Source organism: Lissotriton helveticus, chromosome 7 (assembly GCF_964261635.1).
Source record: "Lissotriton helveticus chromosome 7, aLisHel1.1, whole genome shotgun sequence".
Classification (NCBI taxonomy): Eukaryota; Metazoa; Chordata; class Amphibia; order Caudata; family Salamandridae; genus Lissotriton; species Lissotriton helveticus.
In genome coordinates, this window is record NC_136068.1 from 1,900,304,770 (window position 1) to 1,900,328,719 (window position 23,950).

The window sequence follows — 23,950 nt, forward strand, 5'->3', positions numbered from 1 at the left end:
CTACTTTCCTGCATATTCTCTGGGAGTGCCCGAGGGTGGCTGCTTATTGGGCGGCCGTGCTTGAAGTGATGGCTGTGGTGACAGGTGTGTCCTTGTGTCCGGAACCTCGTCGATGTCTTTTGAATGTTTGGGAGCCCACGGACTATTCGGTGGCACAGACTAGATGGGCCACCCTGGGCTATATGGTTGCGAAGCGAGACATTGCACAACTCTGGGGGGCCTCCAGGCCCCCTGACCTCTCGAAATGGGAGGATAACATGGATTGGTCCATGTTCCGTGAGAAAACTGTCTATGTGGCCAGGGGCAGACCCAGGGCATGGGTGAAGATGTGGGGTCAATGGAACGACTACCGTGGCGATATTTGTACTCCTCCCCTTGTGGGCACTGTTGAGCTTGCCCTGTCTCCATAGGCCAGCGTTCTTGGAACCTTTCATATAGGGGTTGTGCTGGTGTCTCCGGCCCTCCCCCTCCCCTTTTTTGTACTGACTTCTGTGTCCCTCCCCCCCCCCCCTCCGAGCTCCTCAGTGCTTAGTGTTTTGCTACTGTACTTCTGTTGCTGTCCCCCCCCTTACATCCATTGAGCTGACCTTCGGTACTATACTTTCGCCTTTTGTGTGTGTTTGTTCTTTCATATAAATAAAATCTGTTTTTGTCCTGTAAATAGTGCTGAGTATTGCATTGTTGATTGACTTTTACCTCAGCGGGCATATATGATATGTGTCTACTCCTCTTTTAGCGGCCGGCCCGTGTGGTTGTAGGCCCATCCTTGTACTTTTTTTTGCTTACTCAAATAAAGGTTTTTAAAAAAAAAACAAAAAAAAAAAAAAACATGGAGCTTAATGGGATGGGGTGTGCGCCCCAGTGTTCCACGCCACATGCGGGTTAAAGTTATGAGAAGTGAACCAATAATGCGTGTATTGCGCATGTGCGCATAAGTAATACATGTAAATATCTGGAACTCCGAATCCCCCGTGCTTGTAATCTAGGGTTAGAGTGCGCCAGCCCACTCGGGCCTGCTTTCCACCCCAAATCAGATGGAGAAGCAGTGAACTGTTTTAAAAAAATTATGGGAGAGATGGATCGGTATATTATTAAAAAAATATCAAAATTTAGGCAACACCACCATTTTCATTAAGGCGATACGATCTCCGAGGGAGAGAGGAAGATGGATCCACCCATCAACTTGTAGCTCCAGCAAAGTTACAGCAGTGCCATAGTTTTCAAGGAGGACTCTGCCTGGATCACGGTGGACCCAGATGCCCAGATATCTAACCGACTTCGTTGCCCACTCGATGGGGAATTCTAGTTCATGTGGGTGCATGGATAAAGACAGCGGCAGCACCATCGACTTCGACCAGTTGATATGTAGCCCGGACCGAGGAGAGAGGAAGATGGATCCACCGATCAACTTGTTGCTCCAGCAAAGTTACAGCAGTGCCATAGTTTTCAAGGAGGACTCTGCCTGGATCACGGTGGACCCAGATGCCCAGATATCTAACCGACTTCGTTGCCCACTCGATGGGGAATTCTAGTTCATGTGGGTGCATGGATAAAGACAGCGGCAGCACCATCGACTTCGACCAGTTGATATGTAGCCCGGAAAATCTAGCATAGCAAATGTACTCTCACAGAATCGGCGCCAGATGAGTGCAGGGTTCTTGAATAAAAAGCAAAATATCATCTGCATATAATGAGAGGACAGTGGTGTAAATTGAGGGCCGCGTATTTATGACATTGCCTAATGAGACAGGCCAGCGGTTCCACCGTCAATGCAAACAGGAGTAGCGGAAGGGGGCACCCCTGTCTGGTGCCCCAGTAATAAAAAATGTTTCCGAGGTGTGTCCTCCAACTCGAATCTGTGCTGTGGAGCGCATATAGAGGAGTCGTACCCAGTTGATAAAAAAGGGAGAGAATCCCATCCTTTGGGAATATGTAAAACAGGTATCCCCATTCTATTGAATCAAACGCTTTGGCAGCATCAAACATGACTGTTGCCGCCGGAAGATCAGGAGAAAGAGTGTGGAAGAGTGCAAATAGTGTGCAGAGATTGTGGGAGGTGGACCGTGTAGGCATAAACCCAGACTGGTCAGGCAACACCAGATTCTGCATGAGTGGTTGAAGGCGGGTGGCCGGTATCTTCGCTAACATTTTGACATCTGTGGTAATGAGCGACAGGGAACCGTATGAGTCGCAATAAGCAGGTGGTTTGTCTAAGGGGGGAGTATGCCTGTATCGTATGCCTCCACGTACATTTCTATCATGAATGGGGTGATTTCCTCAGCATAGGCCTTGTAGAACTCAGAAGGAAGGCCGTCCAGTCCAGGAGCTTTCTTATTAGGGGGTGGCTACGGCCATTCAAATATCTTCCCCTGTAATAGGTTGACCTAGATAGTCTCTTTGCCCCTCTGACAGCCAAGCAATAGCCACCTGTGACAGATAGGATTCTAATTAATCAGTGACCGTCTCGCCCTGTGAAGTGTATAGTGTAGCATATGTTTGCCTGAACTGTTCCAATATGTCTGTGACACTGTAGTGATCCTTACCAGCCTCATCTGTGATCTTAGTGATTACGCCTTGATTCATGCGATGTGTAATCTTAGTGGCCAAGTGATGTCCTGGTCTCCCGCCCTTCCCATATGAGCGAACCACAGCCCGTTTCGATGTATATCGTAACTCTTTGTCCGCTAGCCTAGCATGCTTCCTTAATGGATGCTAGGGTCGCTTCGCATGGTACCCACTCATAGTCATGTTCGAGGTTGGTCAGTGTACTCTCCACCCTAGTTAATTGGCCCAGTATGTCCTTTAAAATACCAGCTGATGTATTAATGCAGGCATCTCGGACGGTGACCTTGAACCCCTCCCACAATGTCCCTGCGCTATTGACAGATCCCTTGTTCTGATCAAAGTATTGAATACTGGCCTTACGAATAGCTTCCAAATAGAGGGGGTCTAGCAGCGCCTCAGGGCAGAAGTGCCAGGTAAAGGCTCGCGGAACTTGTTGAGGAACACAGAAAGTGAGCTGAACAGAACAGTGATCTGAAAGTGTGTGCGGCAGGCTTTCCACATCTATCACTAAGTCCGCCGCCCCCTCGCTCGTCAGTCAATAATCAAGGCAAGACTAACTGCCATGGACCGTGGAGATATGTGTGCCCTCGAGTGTCTCTTCATGCCTAAGGCGCCATATGTCCAGCAAACCAAGTTCTGCCATCCCATCGTTGATCACCCGAGCTGCACCTGGGGAAGGCCCCTCTCTACCACTAGACTTATCTTTGCTAGGGTCTAGATGTGTATTTAGGTCTCCCCCCCAAAGGATCACCGCATCAGGCCAATCACGTAACACCGCAAGAAGGTTCCGGAACAGCCCAGGGTCATCAACATTAGGACCATAGGAGTTCACAATGGTGACTAGTTTGCCTGCCAGTCTCATGTACCATAGCATAACAACCCGCAGAATCGACATGGGTGCGATGTACAGTAAACGGAAGCCCCTTCTTCACTAAGGTGAGTACCCCCCGGCTATAAGAGGAGTTGGAGGAAACCAGGTGATAGCCAGCCCATCGGGCCCCAACCAGCTTATCACAAAAATTTCTAAGATGTGTTTCTTGCAGGAGGTTAACGTCAATTCTATGACGTTCTAAATAACCTATCACCTGTCGAATTTTTGGGGGAGAATTATGCCCCCGCCCATTCCACGTGAGAGACAAGAAATCGTCATACCATTACTGTGTAGCCCAATACTAGAATATGTAGTAAGCGGAAGCAACCTCATGTTCAGAACATGAACAGACTGTGTGAGTAATATCTAGCAGGATAGGAAAAATATGTAGCCACATAAACAATCCCCATAGGAACACCTTCCACCCCCTTCCCTCACCCACTTTAGCAACCCCAACACGCCAAAGCCATTCCAAACTCCCAGAACCAAATCCCAAGGACAGCGCCAAGGGAAGAACCAGCGTCAGGGTACAACCATAGAAAGGGGATGCCGGAGCACAAACTCCCTCCCGTTGAAATTAGGAGGTGGCTGAGTTGTCGAGCAATGCCTTTCCTAATCCCCGCATCACATACCATATAGGAGTACAGGAGGGAGATCCCCCCAACACAGTGAGCTAAGTAATACACCGGAGGAGAATATGAATCACAGTATGGAAAGAGGCGTTAAATGCTGACAGTACACATGACCCATCTCAGGGGGCCCTCCCACCCCATCCAAGGTCTAAATCAGAGTTGTCACTGTCCAGCTGCGAGGTTGCCATGCTCAGCAGCTTCGTCACTCTCTGCGTGTCTGGGGAAACAGTTACGCCGGGGGACTGATTTAGCAAAGTCCAAAGCCGATTTCAGGCAAGTGAAGAATTTGAATTTTCCATTGTCCTCCACGTGCAACCTCGCCAGGTAGAGCATGGCGTATGGTATGAGCGCAGCAAGAAGCAATTTCTTGGCAGGCTGGTATTCCCTGTGGGCCTCCTGCACCTCCAGAGTACCCTTCTCCCTTGCTAGATGGAGCACCGTATCGCCGTCCCTATAGTTTAATAGGCGAGTAATTATGGGGCAAGGTGGAGCGCCCAGAGGAGGGTGCGCCGCCAGGGAGCGATGAGCTTGCTCTACAATGAAAACTTGAGACAACTGCTGTGACCCAAAAATATCTCGTAGAAGCTTTTCCACAACAGTCTCTAGACGGCATGTATTCGTAGTCTCTGGCAGGACCATAATGCGCACATTGTTGCGCCGCGATCTGGCTTCTAAATATTCATTATGAGCCTGTATGACAGGAGGACGCTCTGTTAGTGACTTGCTGCAGACAGTCTTCGGCATCTGAAATGTGTGTCTCCGCCTCCTCCAGCCGCAGCGTATGCTTATCTAGTTTAGAAGACATATGATCCATGTGAAGAATAAGATGGTCGAATTTTCCATCAATGGACTACAGGCTGGCCTGCATGGCTAGAAGAGTTTTATCAATGTTAGTGAGGTGATCATTTGGACGGTCAGTCTCAGAGTCAAAATGCTGCATGTTGATTGGCTCTACCGGTTTTCCGGGTTCAAATGTGAGGCGTGGTTAGTCATGCGGGCTTTTCCCCATGTTAGAGGCACAGTCCAGTATGTCCTCGTACTCGGATGTATCAGCACACCGCAGGCTCCCTCAGTGCCACAGTTGAAAATAGCTCCCTTCTGAGCAAAGTATAGAGCAAGCGTCTACAAGGGAGATCCCTTGTGGAAAAGACCGAGGCCAACCTAGCGTCAATGCGATCAGGGCCCAGATTGTAAAAGCATCACCACAGAGCTGGGTAACCTTTGCAGGTTTACGCTGTTTCCAGGAGGAATTATCAGGAGGACCCAAGTGGCGTAGACCAGCACCTGTAGGCCAGCAAAGGTTAAGATGTGGCCGCGCTTGATAGTAGGAGGATCGCTACTAGTCAGAGGTATGTAAGTAGGCCGTCGATGAGGCTCATGCACCCCAGATGCCAGGTCGCAAGTGAAGGGCAAGGCTAGGCATGCACAGACGGGTGTACAATGATAGAGGCCATCACCAAGAAACCCGGGGAGTGAGGACAGCGAGGTCAGGCAGGTATCAACTCCACCCCCCACAGTGAGAGTCGTAGAATCAGGAGCGTGCCATGTCCGCTCACCGCCTTCAGGCGCGCACTGCAGGAACTATAGTAGTCGAGTGTTAGTGCCGCAGGGGGGCGCACCGTCGAAATCTTCGGATGGTATCCCAGATGTCGGGGCCTTCGTGGGCAGCAGCGATGGAGAGGTAAGGGTCCTCACTCCAAGGTTGAATGCCAAGGGGTGCTACGCAGAGAGGCCCCCCTCCGATGATATGGAGGCACACTGCCACAGGACACAGCAGAGCGGGAAGCCCACCAAGGAACGATTAATTATAATTATCATAATTATATTATGTACTCGCACCAAGCATTGACAGAGATGATAACTCATCATCCTACATCCTGGAGCACTAGTACTCAGCGCCCTTCGTTCTTCTTCCTTCTCCTTGTTTTCTTACTCACTTTCCCCTGGATTCCTTGTACTAGTGTATGTGTAGAAATGCTAGGCTAGTCCAGAGAGGTGGTAGAGAAGGCAGCTAAACGTCTCAGTGGTTGTGTGCCACTCCTCCAGTATAAAGAGCACAGATTAGTGTCTGAATCTTGACAACAACAAGTTGGTTAATACCAATAATCGAAAAGAATGATCCAATCTTGTACAATTACAAGAATGTGTTGAAAAATGTAAAGGTGATTTGACAGGAACATTCATGCCTTGTCTTTGGATAAAGAGTTACAGACTCTGAAGAAAGGATTTCAGGACCCACTATCGTACATACCATCTTCAGCAGAATAATTTTGGAAACAGAATGGTTAGTTGGAAAGTATGTGTCCATCTTTTGCCAAGGTCTCAGGAGGAAACTAAAACATGTTCTAATGTTGTTGCTTGACTTAGCGAACCTCTAACTGATGATGCCACTAAAATTAATGTGGAAGAACCTATTCAAGTGAACAGTATATGGGGCCCCCTGTCACTTGAAGAGAGAGACAATAAAGGAAAATAAAGCTTAAGATCCGCATGTATTGTATTCATTGCAGTCACTTTATTAGGGAATGTAAAGCATGAGGAAAGGGAGCAGAAATTAAAGCTACATTGAAGAATTAGGCTGTAGTGACAACAGATGGGCCCAGTGATGGAACAGAGTTGGAACAGAGTTAGAAAACAAATACCCTCATCAGAGGACCACCTTCCAAGAGTAGAGCTTCCTGTGTCTTCAGTCCATTTGGTCAACTCCTTACAAAGCTCCATGGCACATTTGACTGTTAATATGGTCTTAATTTTAACTACTGGCAGACTGGGAAGGATCGTGCCTTATTGGGTTCTGCTCTGGACCAATGGGACACTTTATAGATCAAGAATCCACCTGAAAACTAGAAGTTCTCTGTATTAAGAAAGTTCTTTCTTAGCCTGATAAGGCAGTGATGGATCTGCCCTAATGTCAGGATCCGTGCACTAGTATACTGAAGTCATAGTTATAAAAGTAGGTAAGGGACATCTCAAACTCATCTAATTTGACCTTATCGATGCACGACAATTTAAACTCCTCTGGGTGACACCATTACATAACACTTTAGTATATTGGGCCTTACGCTCATATGTCCAGTTATAAGCAAACGTTTGTAACAAAAATTGTACTGTAATGTATTGTAATTGCATTTATATAGCGCTTAATACCCCATATAATGCATTGAAGCGGTTTTCCGGTGAGTAGCAGGCTACTCCGGAACCCATAAAGGATTAGTGGTGAATTAGTATAGTGAAAATATGAAAGTAATTTAAGTGGTGGATAGGTTAGTCAGTTATTTGGATTGAGAAGGATAGCAGAGGGATAGAAGAGGGAAAAAATTTCCATTTATATAGCACTTGCTACCCTTGATGGGGTGTTGAAGCGCTTTTCCGGCAAGTACTATATAAATGATTAGTGGTGAATTAGTATAGAGAAATATGAAAGTAAATTGAGTGGTGAATATGTTAGTGAGTTATTTGGATTGAAAATGATAATGGAGGGATAGAAGGGAAGGATTTAGAATTTCTTTTTTTGCCTCTCTGGAATTGCTTTGTCCAATGAGATGGAAGGTCCAGCAAAATTGCTTAGACATAAAGTGTGCATGATCAGGAATGTTGTGTTGTGGCCCTACCACAATGTTATGCAGATTATCAGGTTGTTTTTGATCAGCAAATGGCTAGTAAGCTTCTGCCACATCACAGTTAAGGCAAAAGCACAGATTTACTACCAGGACCACCACGCCTGCTTCTCCAGTGCTCCGAGGCGCAGCAATAACAAACTTCAAATGGCTCAGAATGCAGCAGCAAGAATACTGTTGGGCATCCCTAAATTTGATTCAGTCTCCACAGTGTTAGTCTGTATCCGTAGCCAAGAGGATTCAATTTAAATCATTATGTATTGCTTTCAAATCTCTTAACAACCCAGGCCAACACAGCTGAAGAAATTTCTAAAGCCATACACTCCAGCTAGAGCCCTCAGATCTGCCAAACTGGGAAATGTAATTGTTCTTAGAGTCAACAAGTTTTGATGGGGGAGGGAAGAGTTTCTTGGCTACAACAGCCAGCCTATTGAACTCTTTGCCAACCATGCTGAAGAAAGAATCCAATCTCCTCAAATTTAGAAAGAGCCTAAAAACGTGGTTCTTTACATCAGTGTAATTTCACCCCTTTGTTCCACTCTCTCCAGTATTTGTCAAAGGCAGCGCCTAGACACCCCAGGGTATTCATCGCGCTTTACAAATTTCTCATCATCATGAGCATCCATCCAGTTAACGCAGTTGGGCATAGGTGGCAACACTTCTCTGCATTGGACGACAGATTAGTGCATCTGTTACCTTTGCTGGTTGAAACATGTCCTGGTAGGTACCTGGCAAATTGCAAGCCCTAGTTACTACCAGGCCTGAGCAATGGACACCAACAGGGTGTTTAACACTATTTTGGACAGTTACAGTCTAGAAATTAGAGGTGCCTCCAGACAGGAGAACCAAGAATTGAGAAAAGATTCGGGTACAGTATGTGGAGAAGTAGCAGATGTGTCACAAAACAAGAAGGCAGAATCTGCTAGGGGAGTTACACTAAAAACCTGGACCCAATCAAACGTCCTCCAATTGTCTGGCCGGGGAATTCAACTACTGCTTGACCAATTTCAGGACTCTGTATTACCCCAGAGGGGCGCTGATTTTCCAGTCAACCCCGCGCACTCTCCAGTGTAAGTGTTAGCTCCAAATCACGTGATTCAACCACCACAAATAACTTTAGCTGCCCGCAAACAATTCACAATCTATCAACCATTGTAAATTACATTTACAGTGTAAACCAGCAGCATTTCCAAATGAGAAAATCAAGTCAGCCTTTTTGTCTTATTTAGGAAGAAACACTGAGGCAGGAAGTCAGTAGACATCTAGGTGAGGACACCCAAAACTCCTCCATGTGCTCATTATTCATGAGCTTTACTATGCCCTGTTGGAAGCACTACATGCTGAAAGGAGTGCTTATGCATTCCCTCCAGAACAAGCCCAACTGACTGCTACTCATGAGGAGTTAAAGTTATCATGTGACCGGCAGCCATTTTATGCATTGGCAAACTATAAAAGGCCACAGCCAACTCACTGCTGTCCTCGTTATCTGAAAGGCTTGGCAGGAGAAGAAGCTCTGTGTCAAACCATTACAGCTCCTACCACCACGCTTGCCAGAAACCCTTCACTGCGTGACTCACCTGTTTTGTTTGCAGCTCCCAAATTCTCCTCAGTGGATTTGGTTGAATAACCTGTAAGAAAGAAAGAATACAAAAGGAACTTGTAATCCCTTGCAGAAGGTAAGGCGCAGGTGCCCAATTGCATGTTCACTTAATACCAAGATTGTCATGTTACCGTCAAAGTCCTCCAAAAGGATCACAGTTTCCAGGAGGTCTGTGGAAAGAAAAGACATGTGTGGTATCTTGATTTGTTTCAATGCATCCTCTCCTTGGTTTCCAGTTCCCTGCTGCTCAGTAAGTGTGAGTGTGATGTAATAGAATGTTGATGAGTGCCTGGTGGGAATGAATGTCAGTTGCTGTAAGTGGACTGAGTAGCAAGGATGATACTCCTGTTAGGGCTATGCATCTACCCTACCTGCAACCCAATATTATCCTGTACAATAAATAATACCTTTATTTTCTATATTACTGGTTGCATGATTACATGTTTACTCGTGATTATCTTCCGTTATTACACTGGTGACGATCGACAATTGTAACCACGTGTGAGGAACAAGGTGCAAGGTTATGGAAATCATGAATCTACTGAAGAAATGTGGAGGACCACTCTGAGGTAAAGACATTAAAGCTTCAAGGGATCAGAAATGCTCTGGGAGCCCCACCATTTTGGATTGCATTTTAATGGTGTCCCCTGGATTGAAACCTGCATTTCTATAAGTTGGATTGCCACTCATTGTATGAGGAGTTCATGTGCTGCCTGGAACTATGGGAGCATTTCTTGAAGTTGACCTACATGCTCAATGTTTTGGTGCATGTACTGTCTTACCATTTGCTAACTTTTGTGACAGGATGGTGCGCGGCAACCATTTGACAGCAACACAGTACTTCCACTTGGATGTGCCTCCATGATACGTGGGGTCACTTGGTCTGGTATGTGCTTTGTTACCTTTCTTTACTGAGTTTTTCTCATTGGTTGTAATCAAAAGAGTAGCTCATTGGACCAAGCAATGAGCATTTCTTTTGGCTACACATGGAAGAAGCAGGAAAGAGCAACACGTCCCTCAGCGTCGGCCAGTTTGCGGCATCAATGAGCAATTTTGATTGTTTGGGCACAATGCGTTATTATGCTGCTGGAAGCTAGAGCATCCTGATTCTGGATTAGTTTATTACCAGTGACAGAACAAGAACGGTACTACATGAGAGACTTGAAAACACCACCTCTGTGCACCTTGGTCTCTCTTGGGCTCACTGCATTTGGAACCAGTGATTTTTGCTTCAGCCTTTTCAAGTCATCCAGCTTCTAGCAGGAGATATCTAGACTGTTTATCTGTTGTTCAGAGTAATTTGGGGAGGGAAGTCGCTCACAGGGGACTTTGAATCTTGTATTTGAATTTGTTGAAATGCCATATTGAATTTGCTGATGCCAGTATGTGTCTGCCTGAGTATTTACATTAATGCCATGCTTAATTTACTGCAGAAGAGTATGTTTTTGATAGTCTGGATCTGCTGCCTGCTTATATTATTCGTATCAGTAAGTTTCTGATAGTTTCTGCATTTTATTCTTGAATTGTTTTCATGTGTGTGTATTTTTTGCCATGCTGAATAGGTGCCTGAAAATGTTTTGTGGTAAGCTTGATTGATTGCCTTAGTGTATTTTATTTTAGCCATGCTTAATTTATTATAGAATAAGTAATTTGTATGCTATTCTGGATTGCACTGTGTTGGGCCATGTTATTTGCACCCGAACAGTTCCTTAAAGTTGTTTGTGATGGGCCAGACAGTTGTGCCTAACCATTTTCTTAAAGTGGCTTGTGATGGGACATGTTAGTTTATGCCTATACGTTTACTAAAGTTGTTTGTGATGGGCAATATGAGTTGCGCATAAACATTTACTTTTTTTTATTATGGATTGTCATAAGTTCTCATACAATTCACATTTGAGACATGAAAAAACCCATTGATGGCAGTATCAATATAAAAACCATTGCAAACAATAACCCGTGGCTACAGTAACCATATATCAAAGGATGTACCAAATCTTCGATATTACAGTCACAAACATCACACATTATATGGGTTGAGCATGAGTATCGTTTATATAGTTAGAGTATCTGGTGAAATAGGTGGTATGTCGGTGCGTAGGTAAGACAGTAAAGGCTCCCAGATGTCATTCGGTCGGGAGGTCACTGGCAGCTCCTCCGCATACAACACTAAGTTCTCCCTACAGTACTTTAAGTCTTTGAGCCATTGTTGAGCTGTAGGGATCTGCCTGCCACCCCACACCATCGCCACTCGCCTTTTGGCAATAAGCAGTGCCACTCTTGCCAATTTACCTTTCGCGCCTTTCAGTGAAGGGAGGAGACCCAGCAAACACACCTGCGACGAGCAAGTCAATTAAACCCCAAGGATATTGGACAACCTAGTAATCACCTCAGTCCAGTATGCCCCCACCGCTCAGAGGCCCAAGCCAGGTGCCAAAAGTCTGCACCCAGGGCCACACATCGTGCACAAGCATCTGTGTCCCACTGACCGAATTTAGAAAGTTTTTGGGGCGTGTGGTAGACTTGATGAAGGAATTTTAAATGGATAACGGGCAGATTTCCATTGGAGGTGAGGGCACTAGTCAAGCTACAGCAGTGAATCCAATCGCCAGGGGAAATCTATGGGTCTACATATTCGTTCCACTTGTCCAGACTCTTATCGTCAGAGAGGGCCCTATCTTCCCTAGCAGCTCCATATACTTTAGTGATGAGTTTGTGCCGGGTGGGCCTAATAAGCAAGGTGTTTAATGCATGGGACTCAGGAGGTTCTGAGAGGGAACGTTGGATTATAGGCCTCGCTGAAGCAATGCGTAAGCATTGTTTTTGGCGAGATTATAGTAAGCTGCTTTCAAGTCTACCCACTGCGGATCGGATCGCATACAGTTCATGTGACCCAGGCGCGTGCACAGGAATTCGCTCCCCATACCCCTCCACCAAAGCAAGACAAGCCAAAAACATCAAAGCAACCGCGGCCGCTTTGATTCCATTTGCCAGCAACCACTTCACGCACCCTGCAGGTCATAAACAGGACCATCTGCTCGTGAATCGGAATGCTGGCATGGTTGCCCAGCCCCCCTCCCAACCACATTATTTTAAAAAATATTAATTTTATTTGTGTGCCTGCATTTGGGAATTTTATAAATTGGATATAACATGCTTCAGGTTCTATTTACACTTCATGCACATTGGCTACCGGGATGCGCCACCTTCTACGGATGCAAGTACAGCACAATGGAGTTCAACAATAGGATGGCTTTCGCGATCGCCTGTTTCTGTAAGGCAGGATGTTTTTCTGACTCCCGCTATTCACCGTTTCTTAAGCTTGTGGGGCTATAGTGCTTGCTTTTAGAGAAGACATTGGAGCCCTATTTGATTCAATGTCTATGTAGATTCCCCATTTGACTCATGTACTGAATTGTTACCTTCCTTTCCTTCAAACTGTAAAGCGCGCTGATATCCTTTGGGATCATGTTTGCGCTACATAAAACTTTATAAATAAATAAATAAATGAGAACGCCTCTGTTTTCAGACGGAGGGGGTGTTGAGTTCAGGAAATGCACAGTTTAAGTTGTATTTCTAACAGCCTGTCTCTGAAGGGCTTAATAAAATAAACAAATTCATTATTAAAAGCAGCGTCACAATTTGATGAAGGGTTAAAATCACGTTCTACCATCTGATTACCAAGAAGAGTATTTTATCAACCTTGATAGTATTAAGGTCCTATATGGCCCCACCAGAGAGAATCTGAAAATATGCTTTAAAACCCTCACTTTTCGCCATGTATAATCAGCAAATGAAATCCCACAAATTCCCCGAAATTCGGGGTTATAGACCCAAGCCAAAGGCCAAAACAGCGCCTTAGGCTAACAAAATACACTAGGCCCACAATAAAGTTAAACGTCAATTTCTGTTGCACTGAAAAGAACGAGGTAAATTGAGCCACCACAAAATACAGTAACTTTCCACAGCATCAAGACCAACGCCCACACACACGTACACAAACCCAGCTGGTACAAGTTGGCACATCCTGGGACTTTTTACTGAAAAATTGTTTTGAAACTTAGCTTGCGGATATAAAAGCCGCAACGTCTTGCAATACTAGCACCTGACGTAAGTTCCGCTCTCACATACAGTTTTAGAAATATGTACAGAACAAAATGATCTTTGTTTATGTTCTGCGGTCAAGCATGGCCAACCAACCGTTAGGACACCTGACCGCCCCCACTGTCCTAGGACAATGCGGTCAAACCACCTGCGTCAGAAAGTACGTCAGGACAGTGTCAGTTCTGCAATTTCAGGTATAAAAGATTCACCATCACAATCAGACGCCAGAACTCTCCAAGCTGTCTTTTGGTGGTTCTCCGGCTGGCAGTATATCTGATTTGGGACTGAAAAGCCTATTCTATCAGGTGATGCCTTCCTGAATAAGATAATGTCTTTATTTCTCTTAGAAATCTTGACAGTACCAAGTAGTTTTCTATCCACACCCAATCCCTTGCATTCTTAAGGTATCTCTGCTGCATCAGATCTTGTAGGGTTACTCTCCTTAGTTAGGGCCTTCTAGGCACTAGGTCTAATAGAAATATACTCTGTATAATCCAGCTAAATTCAATTGGACCTCTCAAGGATCTTAGCCTCTGATGTTTTTGTTCTTGCCAAAATGCTTAAACCTGCAATGATGGTTCTCTTCAGGAAAGTTGTGTGAATGCAAAGTATTCTCTTGAACAGGTTTTAATGTCTTCTTAAAGCTTCCAATTTAAACTGAACCTCATATTGTAGTAGATAGCCACTTCTGTTTGCCTCACAATATTTTAGAAACAATTGATATCTTGCATATACTCCTGGCACAGTGAAGCCAGGTTTTCTCAAAGAGTGTTCTTTAGCAATATGCTTTATTGATATACATGTGTTTTGTGAAAATAAAGGTGCCACTCCAACGTGCATTATTGAGACGGTACTCCAGATCACAGTGAACGTGACCACACCCTTAAAGGGGGCTCGGAAGGGCCTCCAGTTCCCCTCTCTCAAATTTCATGTCAGATCGGCATTGTTTTACAATAGAAAAAACATTTGGATTTTAGTTAATTAGCCCTCATTACCCATTGCAGAATGTCGGGCAGAGCTATATCTCCGGCCAGAATTCTGCCCGCAATTCCGAGTGCCTTCGGGTCCGGAATGATCCGGTCTGCAATCTTTGGATTTGCTAATTCTGGGCTCGAAGACACCAGACCCTGTTACGGGCTGGCTGGGCTGTTGACAGGAGCACAGCCCGTTTCCTTCCCGACTTTAATAGAGCATCAACAAAGAGGCACGTTCCCATGAAGTTAATAGATCCGGCCAACAAAGATTTGTAAGTAGGCCAGCAGAGGGCACTACGTCCGTTGTCTGGCAACCAACCTAGCCCTTTCCAACTATAATCCTCCAAATAGACTCATAATTTAAGCTAGTTACATTCCTAAACGACCCCTATGTTTAAAATCACTTGTATGTCTCCTGTGCTGCTTCCAGGGGAGGTTGTCCGGACCTTGGCATTGCACGGACTCCATACCCAACTGGATACAAGAACGTTTTTGACTTGGATGCCGTGCTCAAGAAAACACTTGTTAATACACAGAGGAGTGGCACACTTTCCTAATCCTGCTGTAATTCGTTCAAGGTGATTGTAGTAACTGCGACAAAGCAGAAATATAAACGAGCAGCTATCTGATTCGGCATTCATTCAGTTTTATGAATATTTACTTGCATAGTTTGTTACATGTTACTCCCCCCTCAAATAAGTGCTATTAGGTTTTATTTATAATGTTGGAGCGCTATAAATGAGAACAGATTACCTTACACAAGGACACATTCAGGCACAGGGAGATTAAGTCATTTTTATGGTGGCCAAATGCTTACTTCATTTTGCAGGCAGAACAACTACTTAACTTTATTCTGCAGGCGGCACAGAACAAAACAGTGTGACAGTAAAGCCCAGTGCTTGCTTCGTTTTATTTTCTGTTATTTCACGGACTCTCCTGGGTCCCTACTTTTCATTGGATTTGGGAAAACCGTACTTTTTATTGGATTTGGTAAACTATTCCATCACAGCTGATGTCAGCAGCGAGCATCACAGACTCTCCTGGGTCCCTAATTTTCGTTGGATTTGGGAAACTATACCATCAGAGCTGATGTCAGCAGCGAGCGTCACGGACTCTCCTGGGTTCGTACTTTTCGTTGGATTTGGGAAACTATTCAATCACAGCTGATGTCAGCAGCGAGCGTCACAGATCTCCTGGGTCCCACCCTTTCGTTGGATTTACGAAACTATTCAATCACAGCTGATGTCAGCAGCGAGCATCACAGATCTCCTGGGTCCCACCCTTTCGTTGGATTTACGAAACTATTCAATCACAGCTGATGTCAGCAGCGAGCATCACAGATCTCCTGGGTCCCACCTTTTCGTTGGATTTGGGAAACTACACCATCACAGCTGATGTCAGCAGCGAGCGTCATGGACTCTCTGAGGCCCGTACTTTTTGTTGGATTTGGGAAACGATTCCATCACAGCTGATGTCAGCAGCGAACGTCACGGACTCTCATGGGTCCGTACTTATTGTTGGATTTGGGAAACTTCCATCACAGCTGATGTCAGCAGCGAGCGTCATGGACTCTCTGAGGCCCGTACTTTTTGTTGGATTTGGGAAACGATTCCATCACAGCTGATGTCAGCAGCGAACGTCACAGACTCTCCTGGGTCCCTAATTTTCGTTGGATTTGGGAAACTATACCATCAGAGCTGATGTCAGCAGCGAGCGTCACGGACTCTCATGGGTCCGTACTTATTGTTGGATTTGGGAAACTATTCCATCACAGCTGATGTCAGCAGTGAACGTCACAGACTCTCCTGGGTCCCTAATTTTCGTTGAATTTGGGAAACTATACCATCAGAGCTGATGTCAGCAGCGAGCGTCACAGACTCTCTTGGTCAGTACTTTTCAAACATTAAGTATTCTTTTATCTCAAGTTTAAAAAGATAATTACATTTAGCGTGCATTTAAAAATGTGCGAATGCGTTGGAGATATTGTCTTTTTACCCCTTACTTTAGCAGTAACCTATATTTTTTTTAGGAGCTTATCATCCTGCTGGTTGTTCATTTGCATCTCACAGATGCTGCGAGCCAAGAGATTACAATCTTTACTGCAAGGCTCAAAGCACGTAATTAACTTGTTTTAAATAGCTCTCTACAGCAATGGTTTCTGCCCACATGCCGTGTTGTCCTGGCTGAAGAACTTCCGGCAGCAGGGTCGCGAGAAGAAGAGGACCGAGTCTGTTTACTCTTTATTTTGATCAAAACAGTCTTTCATGGCCCGAGCTGACCCTAGCGCTCTATTCATTCATTTTTGATGGCTTGCAGCTGGGCTCCACCTCAGAGTAATATCCTCTGATTCAGGATAAAGCTCGTCATTCTCTCATTTAACTGCAACACAAAGAGGGTGATCAAAGAGGCTGAGGTTTAAAGGGGGGATGTGTTGTGTGATGCTACATATTTACACAGCGCTCAACGCAACATACACTCCCCATACCACTCAGTGCCCTATAATTACACGTCATATAATTACTCTATCTATCTATCTATCTATCTATCTATCTATCTATCTATCTATCTATCTATCTATCTATCGCCCTCACTCTATCTATCTATCTATCGCCCTCACTCTATCTATCGCCCTCACTCCATCTATACCCTCACTCTATCAATCTATCGCCCTCCCTCTATGTATCGCCGCCCTCTATCTATCTATCGCCCTCACTCTATCTATCTATTGCACTCACTCTATCGCATCACCAGAGCATCACTCAGCACCACCACAGCATCACTCAGGGGCACCACAACATCACTATGCGCTACCACAGCATCACTGAACGCCACAGCATCACTCGTCGCCACCACAACATCAATCAGCGCCACCACAGCATCAATCTGTGCAACCATTTAACAACAACTGGTTCAAATATGTTCTCTCAATGTTTCAAGCTTTATTACAAATGTCACAAAAAGATGTTAATATTTCACTTCTGTTCTTGGATTTTCGTCACAATATAATACACTGAACATAATCTTCACAAAAGTTAAAGCTATTGCCATTATAAATTAAAATCACTTTTATTTAAGTGTTAATTATTAAAAAAATTAAAAGGCATTGTTATTTGTAATACCAATACATCTAAGTCACGTAAATACAACACATATTGCATTATAAATGCTATAAGTGTCACATTTGCGAAAGTTATAACTACTGGCATTGTAAATGACAAAGCTATTAAATTCGCTATTTTCAAAACCAACACATCAATTACAAATTTGTCATTTACAATACCAATAGCTCAAAGTTTCCTAATGCGAGACCTATTGCATTGCAAATGCTTGTTTAATCTATGTAACGAGAATGTGAATAACAAAGTCTGACGCTGAATATAATCAGTGTCAACGGATGTCAAAAAAGTGCCATTAGGGTACAAATCCTGCATTTTGTCAATGCTCACCTTGACCAATATGCGCAAAGCTCCTGGCTAATGTGTCACTGACATGTTCTCATGGTAAGCAATAGGGAGCAGCGGGGAGTATAGCAGCAGCTTCCCAGCCAAGCGACCCAAAGCCTGCCATGCTGCAATCGTTGAGTTAACAGAGTTGAAGGTGGCGCGGGGCGTAGTTCTACGTTTATGCATTAACATGGAGCTTAATGGGATGGGGTGTGCGCCCCAGTGTTCCACGCCACATGCGGGTTAAAGTTATGAGAAGTGAACCAATAATGCGTGTATTGCGCATGTGCGCATAAGTAATACATGTAAATATCTGGAACTCCGAATCCCCCGTGCTTGTAATCTAGGGTTAGAGTGCGCCAGCCCACTCGGGCCTGCTTTCCATCCCAAATCAGATGGAGAAGCAGTGAACTGTTTTAAAAAAATTATGGGAGAGATGGATCGGTATATTATTAAAAAAATATCAAAATTTAGGCAACACCACCATTTTCATTAAGGCAATACGATCTCCGAGGGAGAGAGGAAGATGGATCCACCCATCAACTTGTTGCTCCAGCAAAGTTACAGCAGTGCCATAGTTTTCAAGGAGGACTCTGCCTGGATCACGGTGGACCCACATGCCCAGATATCTAACCGACTTCGTTGCCCACTCGATGGGGAATTCTAGTTCATGTGGGTGCATGGATAAAGACAGCGGCAGCACCATCGACTTCGACCAGTTGATATGTAGCCCGGACCGAGGAGAGAGGAAGATGGATCCACCGATCAACTTGTTGCTCCAGCAAAGTTACAGCAGTGCCATAGTTTTCAAGGAGGACTCTGCCTGAATCACGGTGGACCCAGATGCCCAGATATCTAACCGACTTCGTTGCCCACTCGATGGGGAATTCTAGTTCATGTGGGTGCATGGATAAAGACAGCGGCAGCACCATCGACTTCGACCAGTTGATATGTAGCCCGGAAAATCTAGCATAGCAAATGTACTCTCGCAGAATCGGCGCCAGATGAGTGCAGGGTTCTTGAATAAAAAGCAAAATATCATCTGCATATAATGAGAGGACAGTGGTGTAAATTGAGGGCCGCGTATTTATGACATTGCCTAATGAGACAGGCCAGCGGTTCCAGCGTCAATGCAAACAGGAGTAGCGGAAGGGGGCACCCCTGTCTGGTGCCCCAGTAATAAAAAATGTTTCCGAGGTGTGTCCTCCAACTCGAATCTGTGCTGTGGAGCGCATATAGAGGAGTCGTACCCAGTTGATAAAAAAGGGAGAGAATCCCATCCTTTGGGAATATGTAAAACAGGTATCCCCATTCTATTGAATCAAACGCTTTGGCAGCATCAAACATGACTGTTGCCGCCGGAAGATCAGGAGAAAGAGTGTGGAAGAGTGCAAATAGTGTGCAGAGATTGTGGGAGGTGGACCGTGTAGGGATAAACCCAGACTGGTCAGGCAACACCAGATTCTGCATGAGTGGTTGAAGGCGGGTGGCCGGTATCTTCGCTAACATTTTGACATCTGTGGTAATGAGCGACAGGGAACCGTATGAGTCGCAATAAGCAGGTGGTTTGTCTAAGGGGGGAGTATGCCTGTATCGTATGCCTCCACGTACATTTCTATCATGAATGAGGTGATTTCCTCAGCATAGGCCTTGTAGAACTCAGAAGGAAGGCCGTCCAGTCCAGGAGCTTTCTTATTAGGGGGAGGCTACGGCCATTCAAATATCTTCCCCTGTAATAGGTTGACCTAGATAGTCTCTTTGCCCCTCTGACAGCCAAGCAATAGCCACCTGTGACAGATAGGATTCTAATTAATCAGTGACCGTCTCGCCCTGTGAAGTGTATAGTGTAGCATATGTTTGCCTGAACTGTTCCAATATGTCTGTGACACTGTAGTGATCCTTACCAGCCTCATCTGTGATCTTAGTGATTACGCCTTGATTCATGCGATGTGTAATCTTAGTGGCCAAGTGATGTCCTGGTCTCCCGCCCTTCCCATATGAGCGAACCACAGCCCGTTTCGATGTATATCGTAACTCTTTGTCCGCTAGCCTAGCATGCTCCAGAATGGCTTCCTTAATGGATGCTAGGGTCGCTTCGCATGGTACCCACTCATAGTCATGTTTGAGGTTGGTCAGTGTACTCTCCACCCTAGTTAATTGGCCCAGTATGTCCTTTAAAATACCAGCTGATGTATTAATGCAGGCATCTCGGACGGTGACCTTGAACCCCTCCCACAATGTCCCTGCGCTATTGACAGATCCCTTGTTCTGATCAAAGTATTGAATACTGGCCTTACGAATAGCTTCCAAATAGAGGGGGTCTAGCAGCGCCTCAGGGCAGAAGTGCCAGGTAAAGGCTCGCAGAACTTGTTGAGGAACACAGAAAGTGAGCTGAACAGAACAGTGATCTGAAAGTGTGTGCGGCAGGCTTTCCACATCTATCACTAAGTCCGCCGCCCCCTCGCTCGTCAGTCAATAATCAAGGCAAGACTAACTGCCATGGACCGTGGAGATATGTGTGCCCTCGAGTGTCTCTTCATGCCTAAGGCGCCATATGTCCAGCAAACCAAGTTCTGCCATCCCATCGTTGATCACCCGAGCTGCACCTGGGGAAGGCCCCTCTCTACCACTAGACTTATCTTTGCTAGGGTCTAGATGTGTATTTAGGTCTCCCCCCCCAAAGGATCACCGCATCAGGCCAATCGCGTAACACCGCAAGAAGGTTCCGGAACAGCCCAGGGTCATCAACATTAGGACCATAGGAGTTCACAATGGTGACTAGTTTGCCTGCCAGTCTCATGTACCATAGCATAACAACCCGCAGAATCGACATGGGTGCGATGTACAGTAAACGGAAGCCCCTTCTTCACTAAGGTGAGTACCCCCCGGCTATAAGAGGAGTAGGAGGAAACCAGGTGATAGCCAGCCCATCGGGCCCCAACCAGCTTATCACAAAAATTTCTAAGATGTGTTTCTACCAGGAGGTTAACGTCAATTCTATGACGTTCTAAATAACCTATCACCTGTCGAATTTTTGGGGGAGAATTATGTGCCCCGCCCGATCCACGTGAGAGACAAGAAATCGTCAAACCATTACTGTGTAGCCCAATACTAGAATATGTAGTAAGCGGAAGCAACCTCATGTTCAGAACATGAACAGACTGTGTGAGTAATATCTAGCAGGATAGGAAAAATATGTAGCCACATAAACAATCCCCATAGGAAAACCTTCCACCCCCTTCCCTCACCCACTTTAGCAACCCCAACACGCCAAAGCCATTCCAAACTCCCAGAACCAAATCCCAAGGACAGCGCCAAGGGAAGAACCAGCGTCAGGGTACAACCATAGAAAGGGGATGCCGGAGCACAAACTCCCTCCCGTTGAAATTAGGAGGTGGCTGAGTTGTCGAACAATGCCTTTCCTAATCCCCGCATCACATACCATATAGGAGCACAGGAGGGAGATCCCCCCAACACAGTGAGCTAAGTAATACACCGGAGGAGAATATGAATCACAGTATGGAAAGAGGCGTTAAATGCTGACAGTACACATGACCCATCTCAGGGGGCCCTCCCACCCCATCCAAGGTCTAAATCAGAGTTGTCACTGTCCAGCTGCGAGGTTGCCATGCTCAGCAGCTTCGTCACTCTCTGCGTGTCTGGGGAAACAGTTACGCCGGGGGACTGATTTAGCAAAGTCCAAAGCCGATTTCAGGCAAGTGAAGAATTTGAATTTTCCATTGTCCTCCACGTGCAACCTCGCCAGGTAGAGCATGGCGTATGGTATGAGCGCAGAAAGAAGCAATTTCTTGGCAGGCTGGTATTCCCTGCGGGCCTCCTGCACCTCCAGAGTACCCTTCTCCCTTGCTAGATGGAGCACCGTATCGCCGTCCCTATAGTTTAATAGGCGAGTAATTATGGGGCAAGGTGGAGCGCCCAGAGGAGGGTGCGCCGCCAGGGAGCGATGAGCTTGCTCTACAATGAAAACTTGAGACAACTGCTGTGACCCAAAAATATCTCGTAGAAGCTTTTCCACAACAGTCTCTAGACGGCATGTATTCGTAGTCTCTGGCAGGACCATAATGCGCACATTGTTGCGCCGCGATCTGGCTTCTAAATATTCATTATGAGCCTGTATGACAGGAGGACGCTCTGTTAGTGACTTGCTGCAGACAGTCTTCGGCATCTGAAATGTGTGTCTCCGCCTCCTCCAGCCGCAGCGTATGCTTATCTAGTTTAGAAGACATATGATCCATGTGAAGAATAAGATGGTCGAATTTTCCATCAATGGACTACAGGCTGGCCTGCATGGCTAGAAGAGTTTTATCAATGTTAGTGAGGTGATCATTTGGACGGTCAGTCTCAGAGTCAAAATGCTGCATGTTGATTGGCTCTACCGGTTTTCCGGGTTCAAATGTGAGGCGTGGTTAGTCATGCGGGCTTTTCCCCATGTTAGAGGCACAGTCCAGTATGTCCTCGTACTCGGATGTATCAGCACACCGCAGGCTCCCTCAGTGCCACAGTTGAAAATAGCTCCCTTCTGAGCAAAGTATAGAGCAAGCGTCTACAAGGGAGATCCCTTGTGGAAAAGACCGAGGCCAACCTAGCGTCGATGCGATCAGGGCCCAGATTGTAAAAGCATCACCACAGAGCTGGGTAACCTTTGCAGGTTTACGCTGTTTCCAGGAGGAATTATCAGGAGGACCCAAGTGGCGTAGACCAGCACCTGTAGGCCAGCAAAGGTTAAGATGTGGCCGCGCTTGATAGTAGGAGGATCGCTACTAGTCAGAGGTATGTAAGTAGGCCGTCGATGAGGCTCATGCACCCCAGATGCCAGGTCGCAAGTGAAGGGCAAGGCTAGGCATGCGCAGACGGGTGTACAATGATAGAGGCCATCACCAAGAAACCCGGGGAGTGAGGACAGCGAGGTCAGGCAGGTATCAACTCCACCCCCCACAGTGAGAGTCGTAGAATCAGGAGCGTGCCATGTCCGCTCACCGCCTTCAGGCGCGCACTGCAGGAACTATAGTAGTCGAGTGTTAGTGCAGCAGTGGGGCGCACCGTCAAAATCTTCGGATGGTATCCCAGATGTCGGGGCCTTCGTGGGCAGCAGCGATGGAGAGGTAAGGGTCCTCACTCCAAGGTTGAATGCCAAGGGGTGCTACGCAGAGAGGCCCCCCTCCGATGATATGGAGGCACACTGCCACAGGACACAGCAGAGCGGGAAGCCCACCAAGGAACGATTAATTATAATTATCATAATTATATTATGTACTCGCACCAAGCATTGACAGAGATGATAACTCATCATCCTACATCCTGGAGCACTAGTACTCAGCGCCCTTCGTTCTTCTTCCTTCTCCTTGTTTTCTTACTCACTTTCCCCTGGATTCCTTGTACTAGTGTATGTGTAGAAATGCTAGGCTAGTCCAGAGAGGTGGTAGAGAAGGCAGCTAAACGTCTCAGTGGTTGTGTGCCACTCTTCCAGTATAAAGAGCACAGATTAGTGTCTGAATCTTGACAACAACAAGTTGGTTAATACCAATAATCGAAAAGAATGATCCAATCTTGTACAATTACAAGAATGTGTTGAAAAATGTAAAGGTGATTTGACAGGAACATTCATGCCTTGTCTTTGGATAAAGAGTTACAGACTCTGAAGAAAGGATTTCAGGACCCACTATCGTACATACCATCTTCAGCAGAATAATTTTGGAAACAGAATGGTTAGTTGGAAAGTATGTGTCCATCTTTTGCCAAGGTCTCAGGAGGAAACTAAAACATGTTCTAATGTTGTTGCTTGACTTAGCGAACCTCTAACTGATGATGCCACTAAAATTAATGTGGAAGAACCTATTCAAGTGAACAGTATATGGGGCCCCCTGTCACTTGAAGAGAGAGACAATAAAGGAAAATAAAGCTTAAGATCCGCATGTATTGTATTCATTGCAGTCACTTTATTAGGGAATGTAAAGCATGAGGAAAGGGAGCAGAAATTAAAGCTACATTGAAGAATTAGGCTGTAGTGACAACAGATGGGCCCAGTGATGGAACAGAGTTGGAACAGAGTTAGAAAACAAATACCCTCATCAGAGGACCACCTTCCAAGAGTAGAGCTTCCTGTGTCTTCAGTCCATTTGGTCAACT

The 23,950-nt window shown here is 45.7% G+C and overlaps 1 protein-coding gene across 20 annotated transcripts in view; it reads right to left on the reverse strand.

Moving 5' to 3' along the window:
- Positions 1–23,950, reverse strand: part of LOC144770864 (uncharacterized) — a 185,134-nt gene that overhangs the window by 75,676 nt on the left and 85,508 nt on the right. For 9 of the 20 annotated variants that reach the window (XM_078655649.1, XM_078655643.1, XM_078655661.1 and 6 more), the window contains 2 exons: positions 9,417–9,455; positions 9,263–9,313 (listed from right to left, as the gene is read on the reverse strand). The exons of 3 other annotated variants lie outside the window; for them this stretch is intronic. In XM_078655649.1, the coding sequence (XP_078511775.1) occupies positions 9,263–9,313; positions 9,417–9,455 (90 nt within the window). The remainder of the gene's footprint in view (positions 1–9,262; positions 9,314–9,416; positions 9,456–23,950) is intronic. 8 more of the 20 variants (XM_078655655.1, XM_078655648.1, XM_078655659.1 and 5 more) reach the window with 1 other exon arrangement.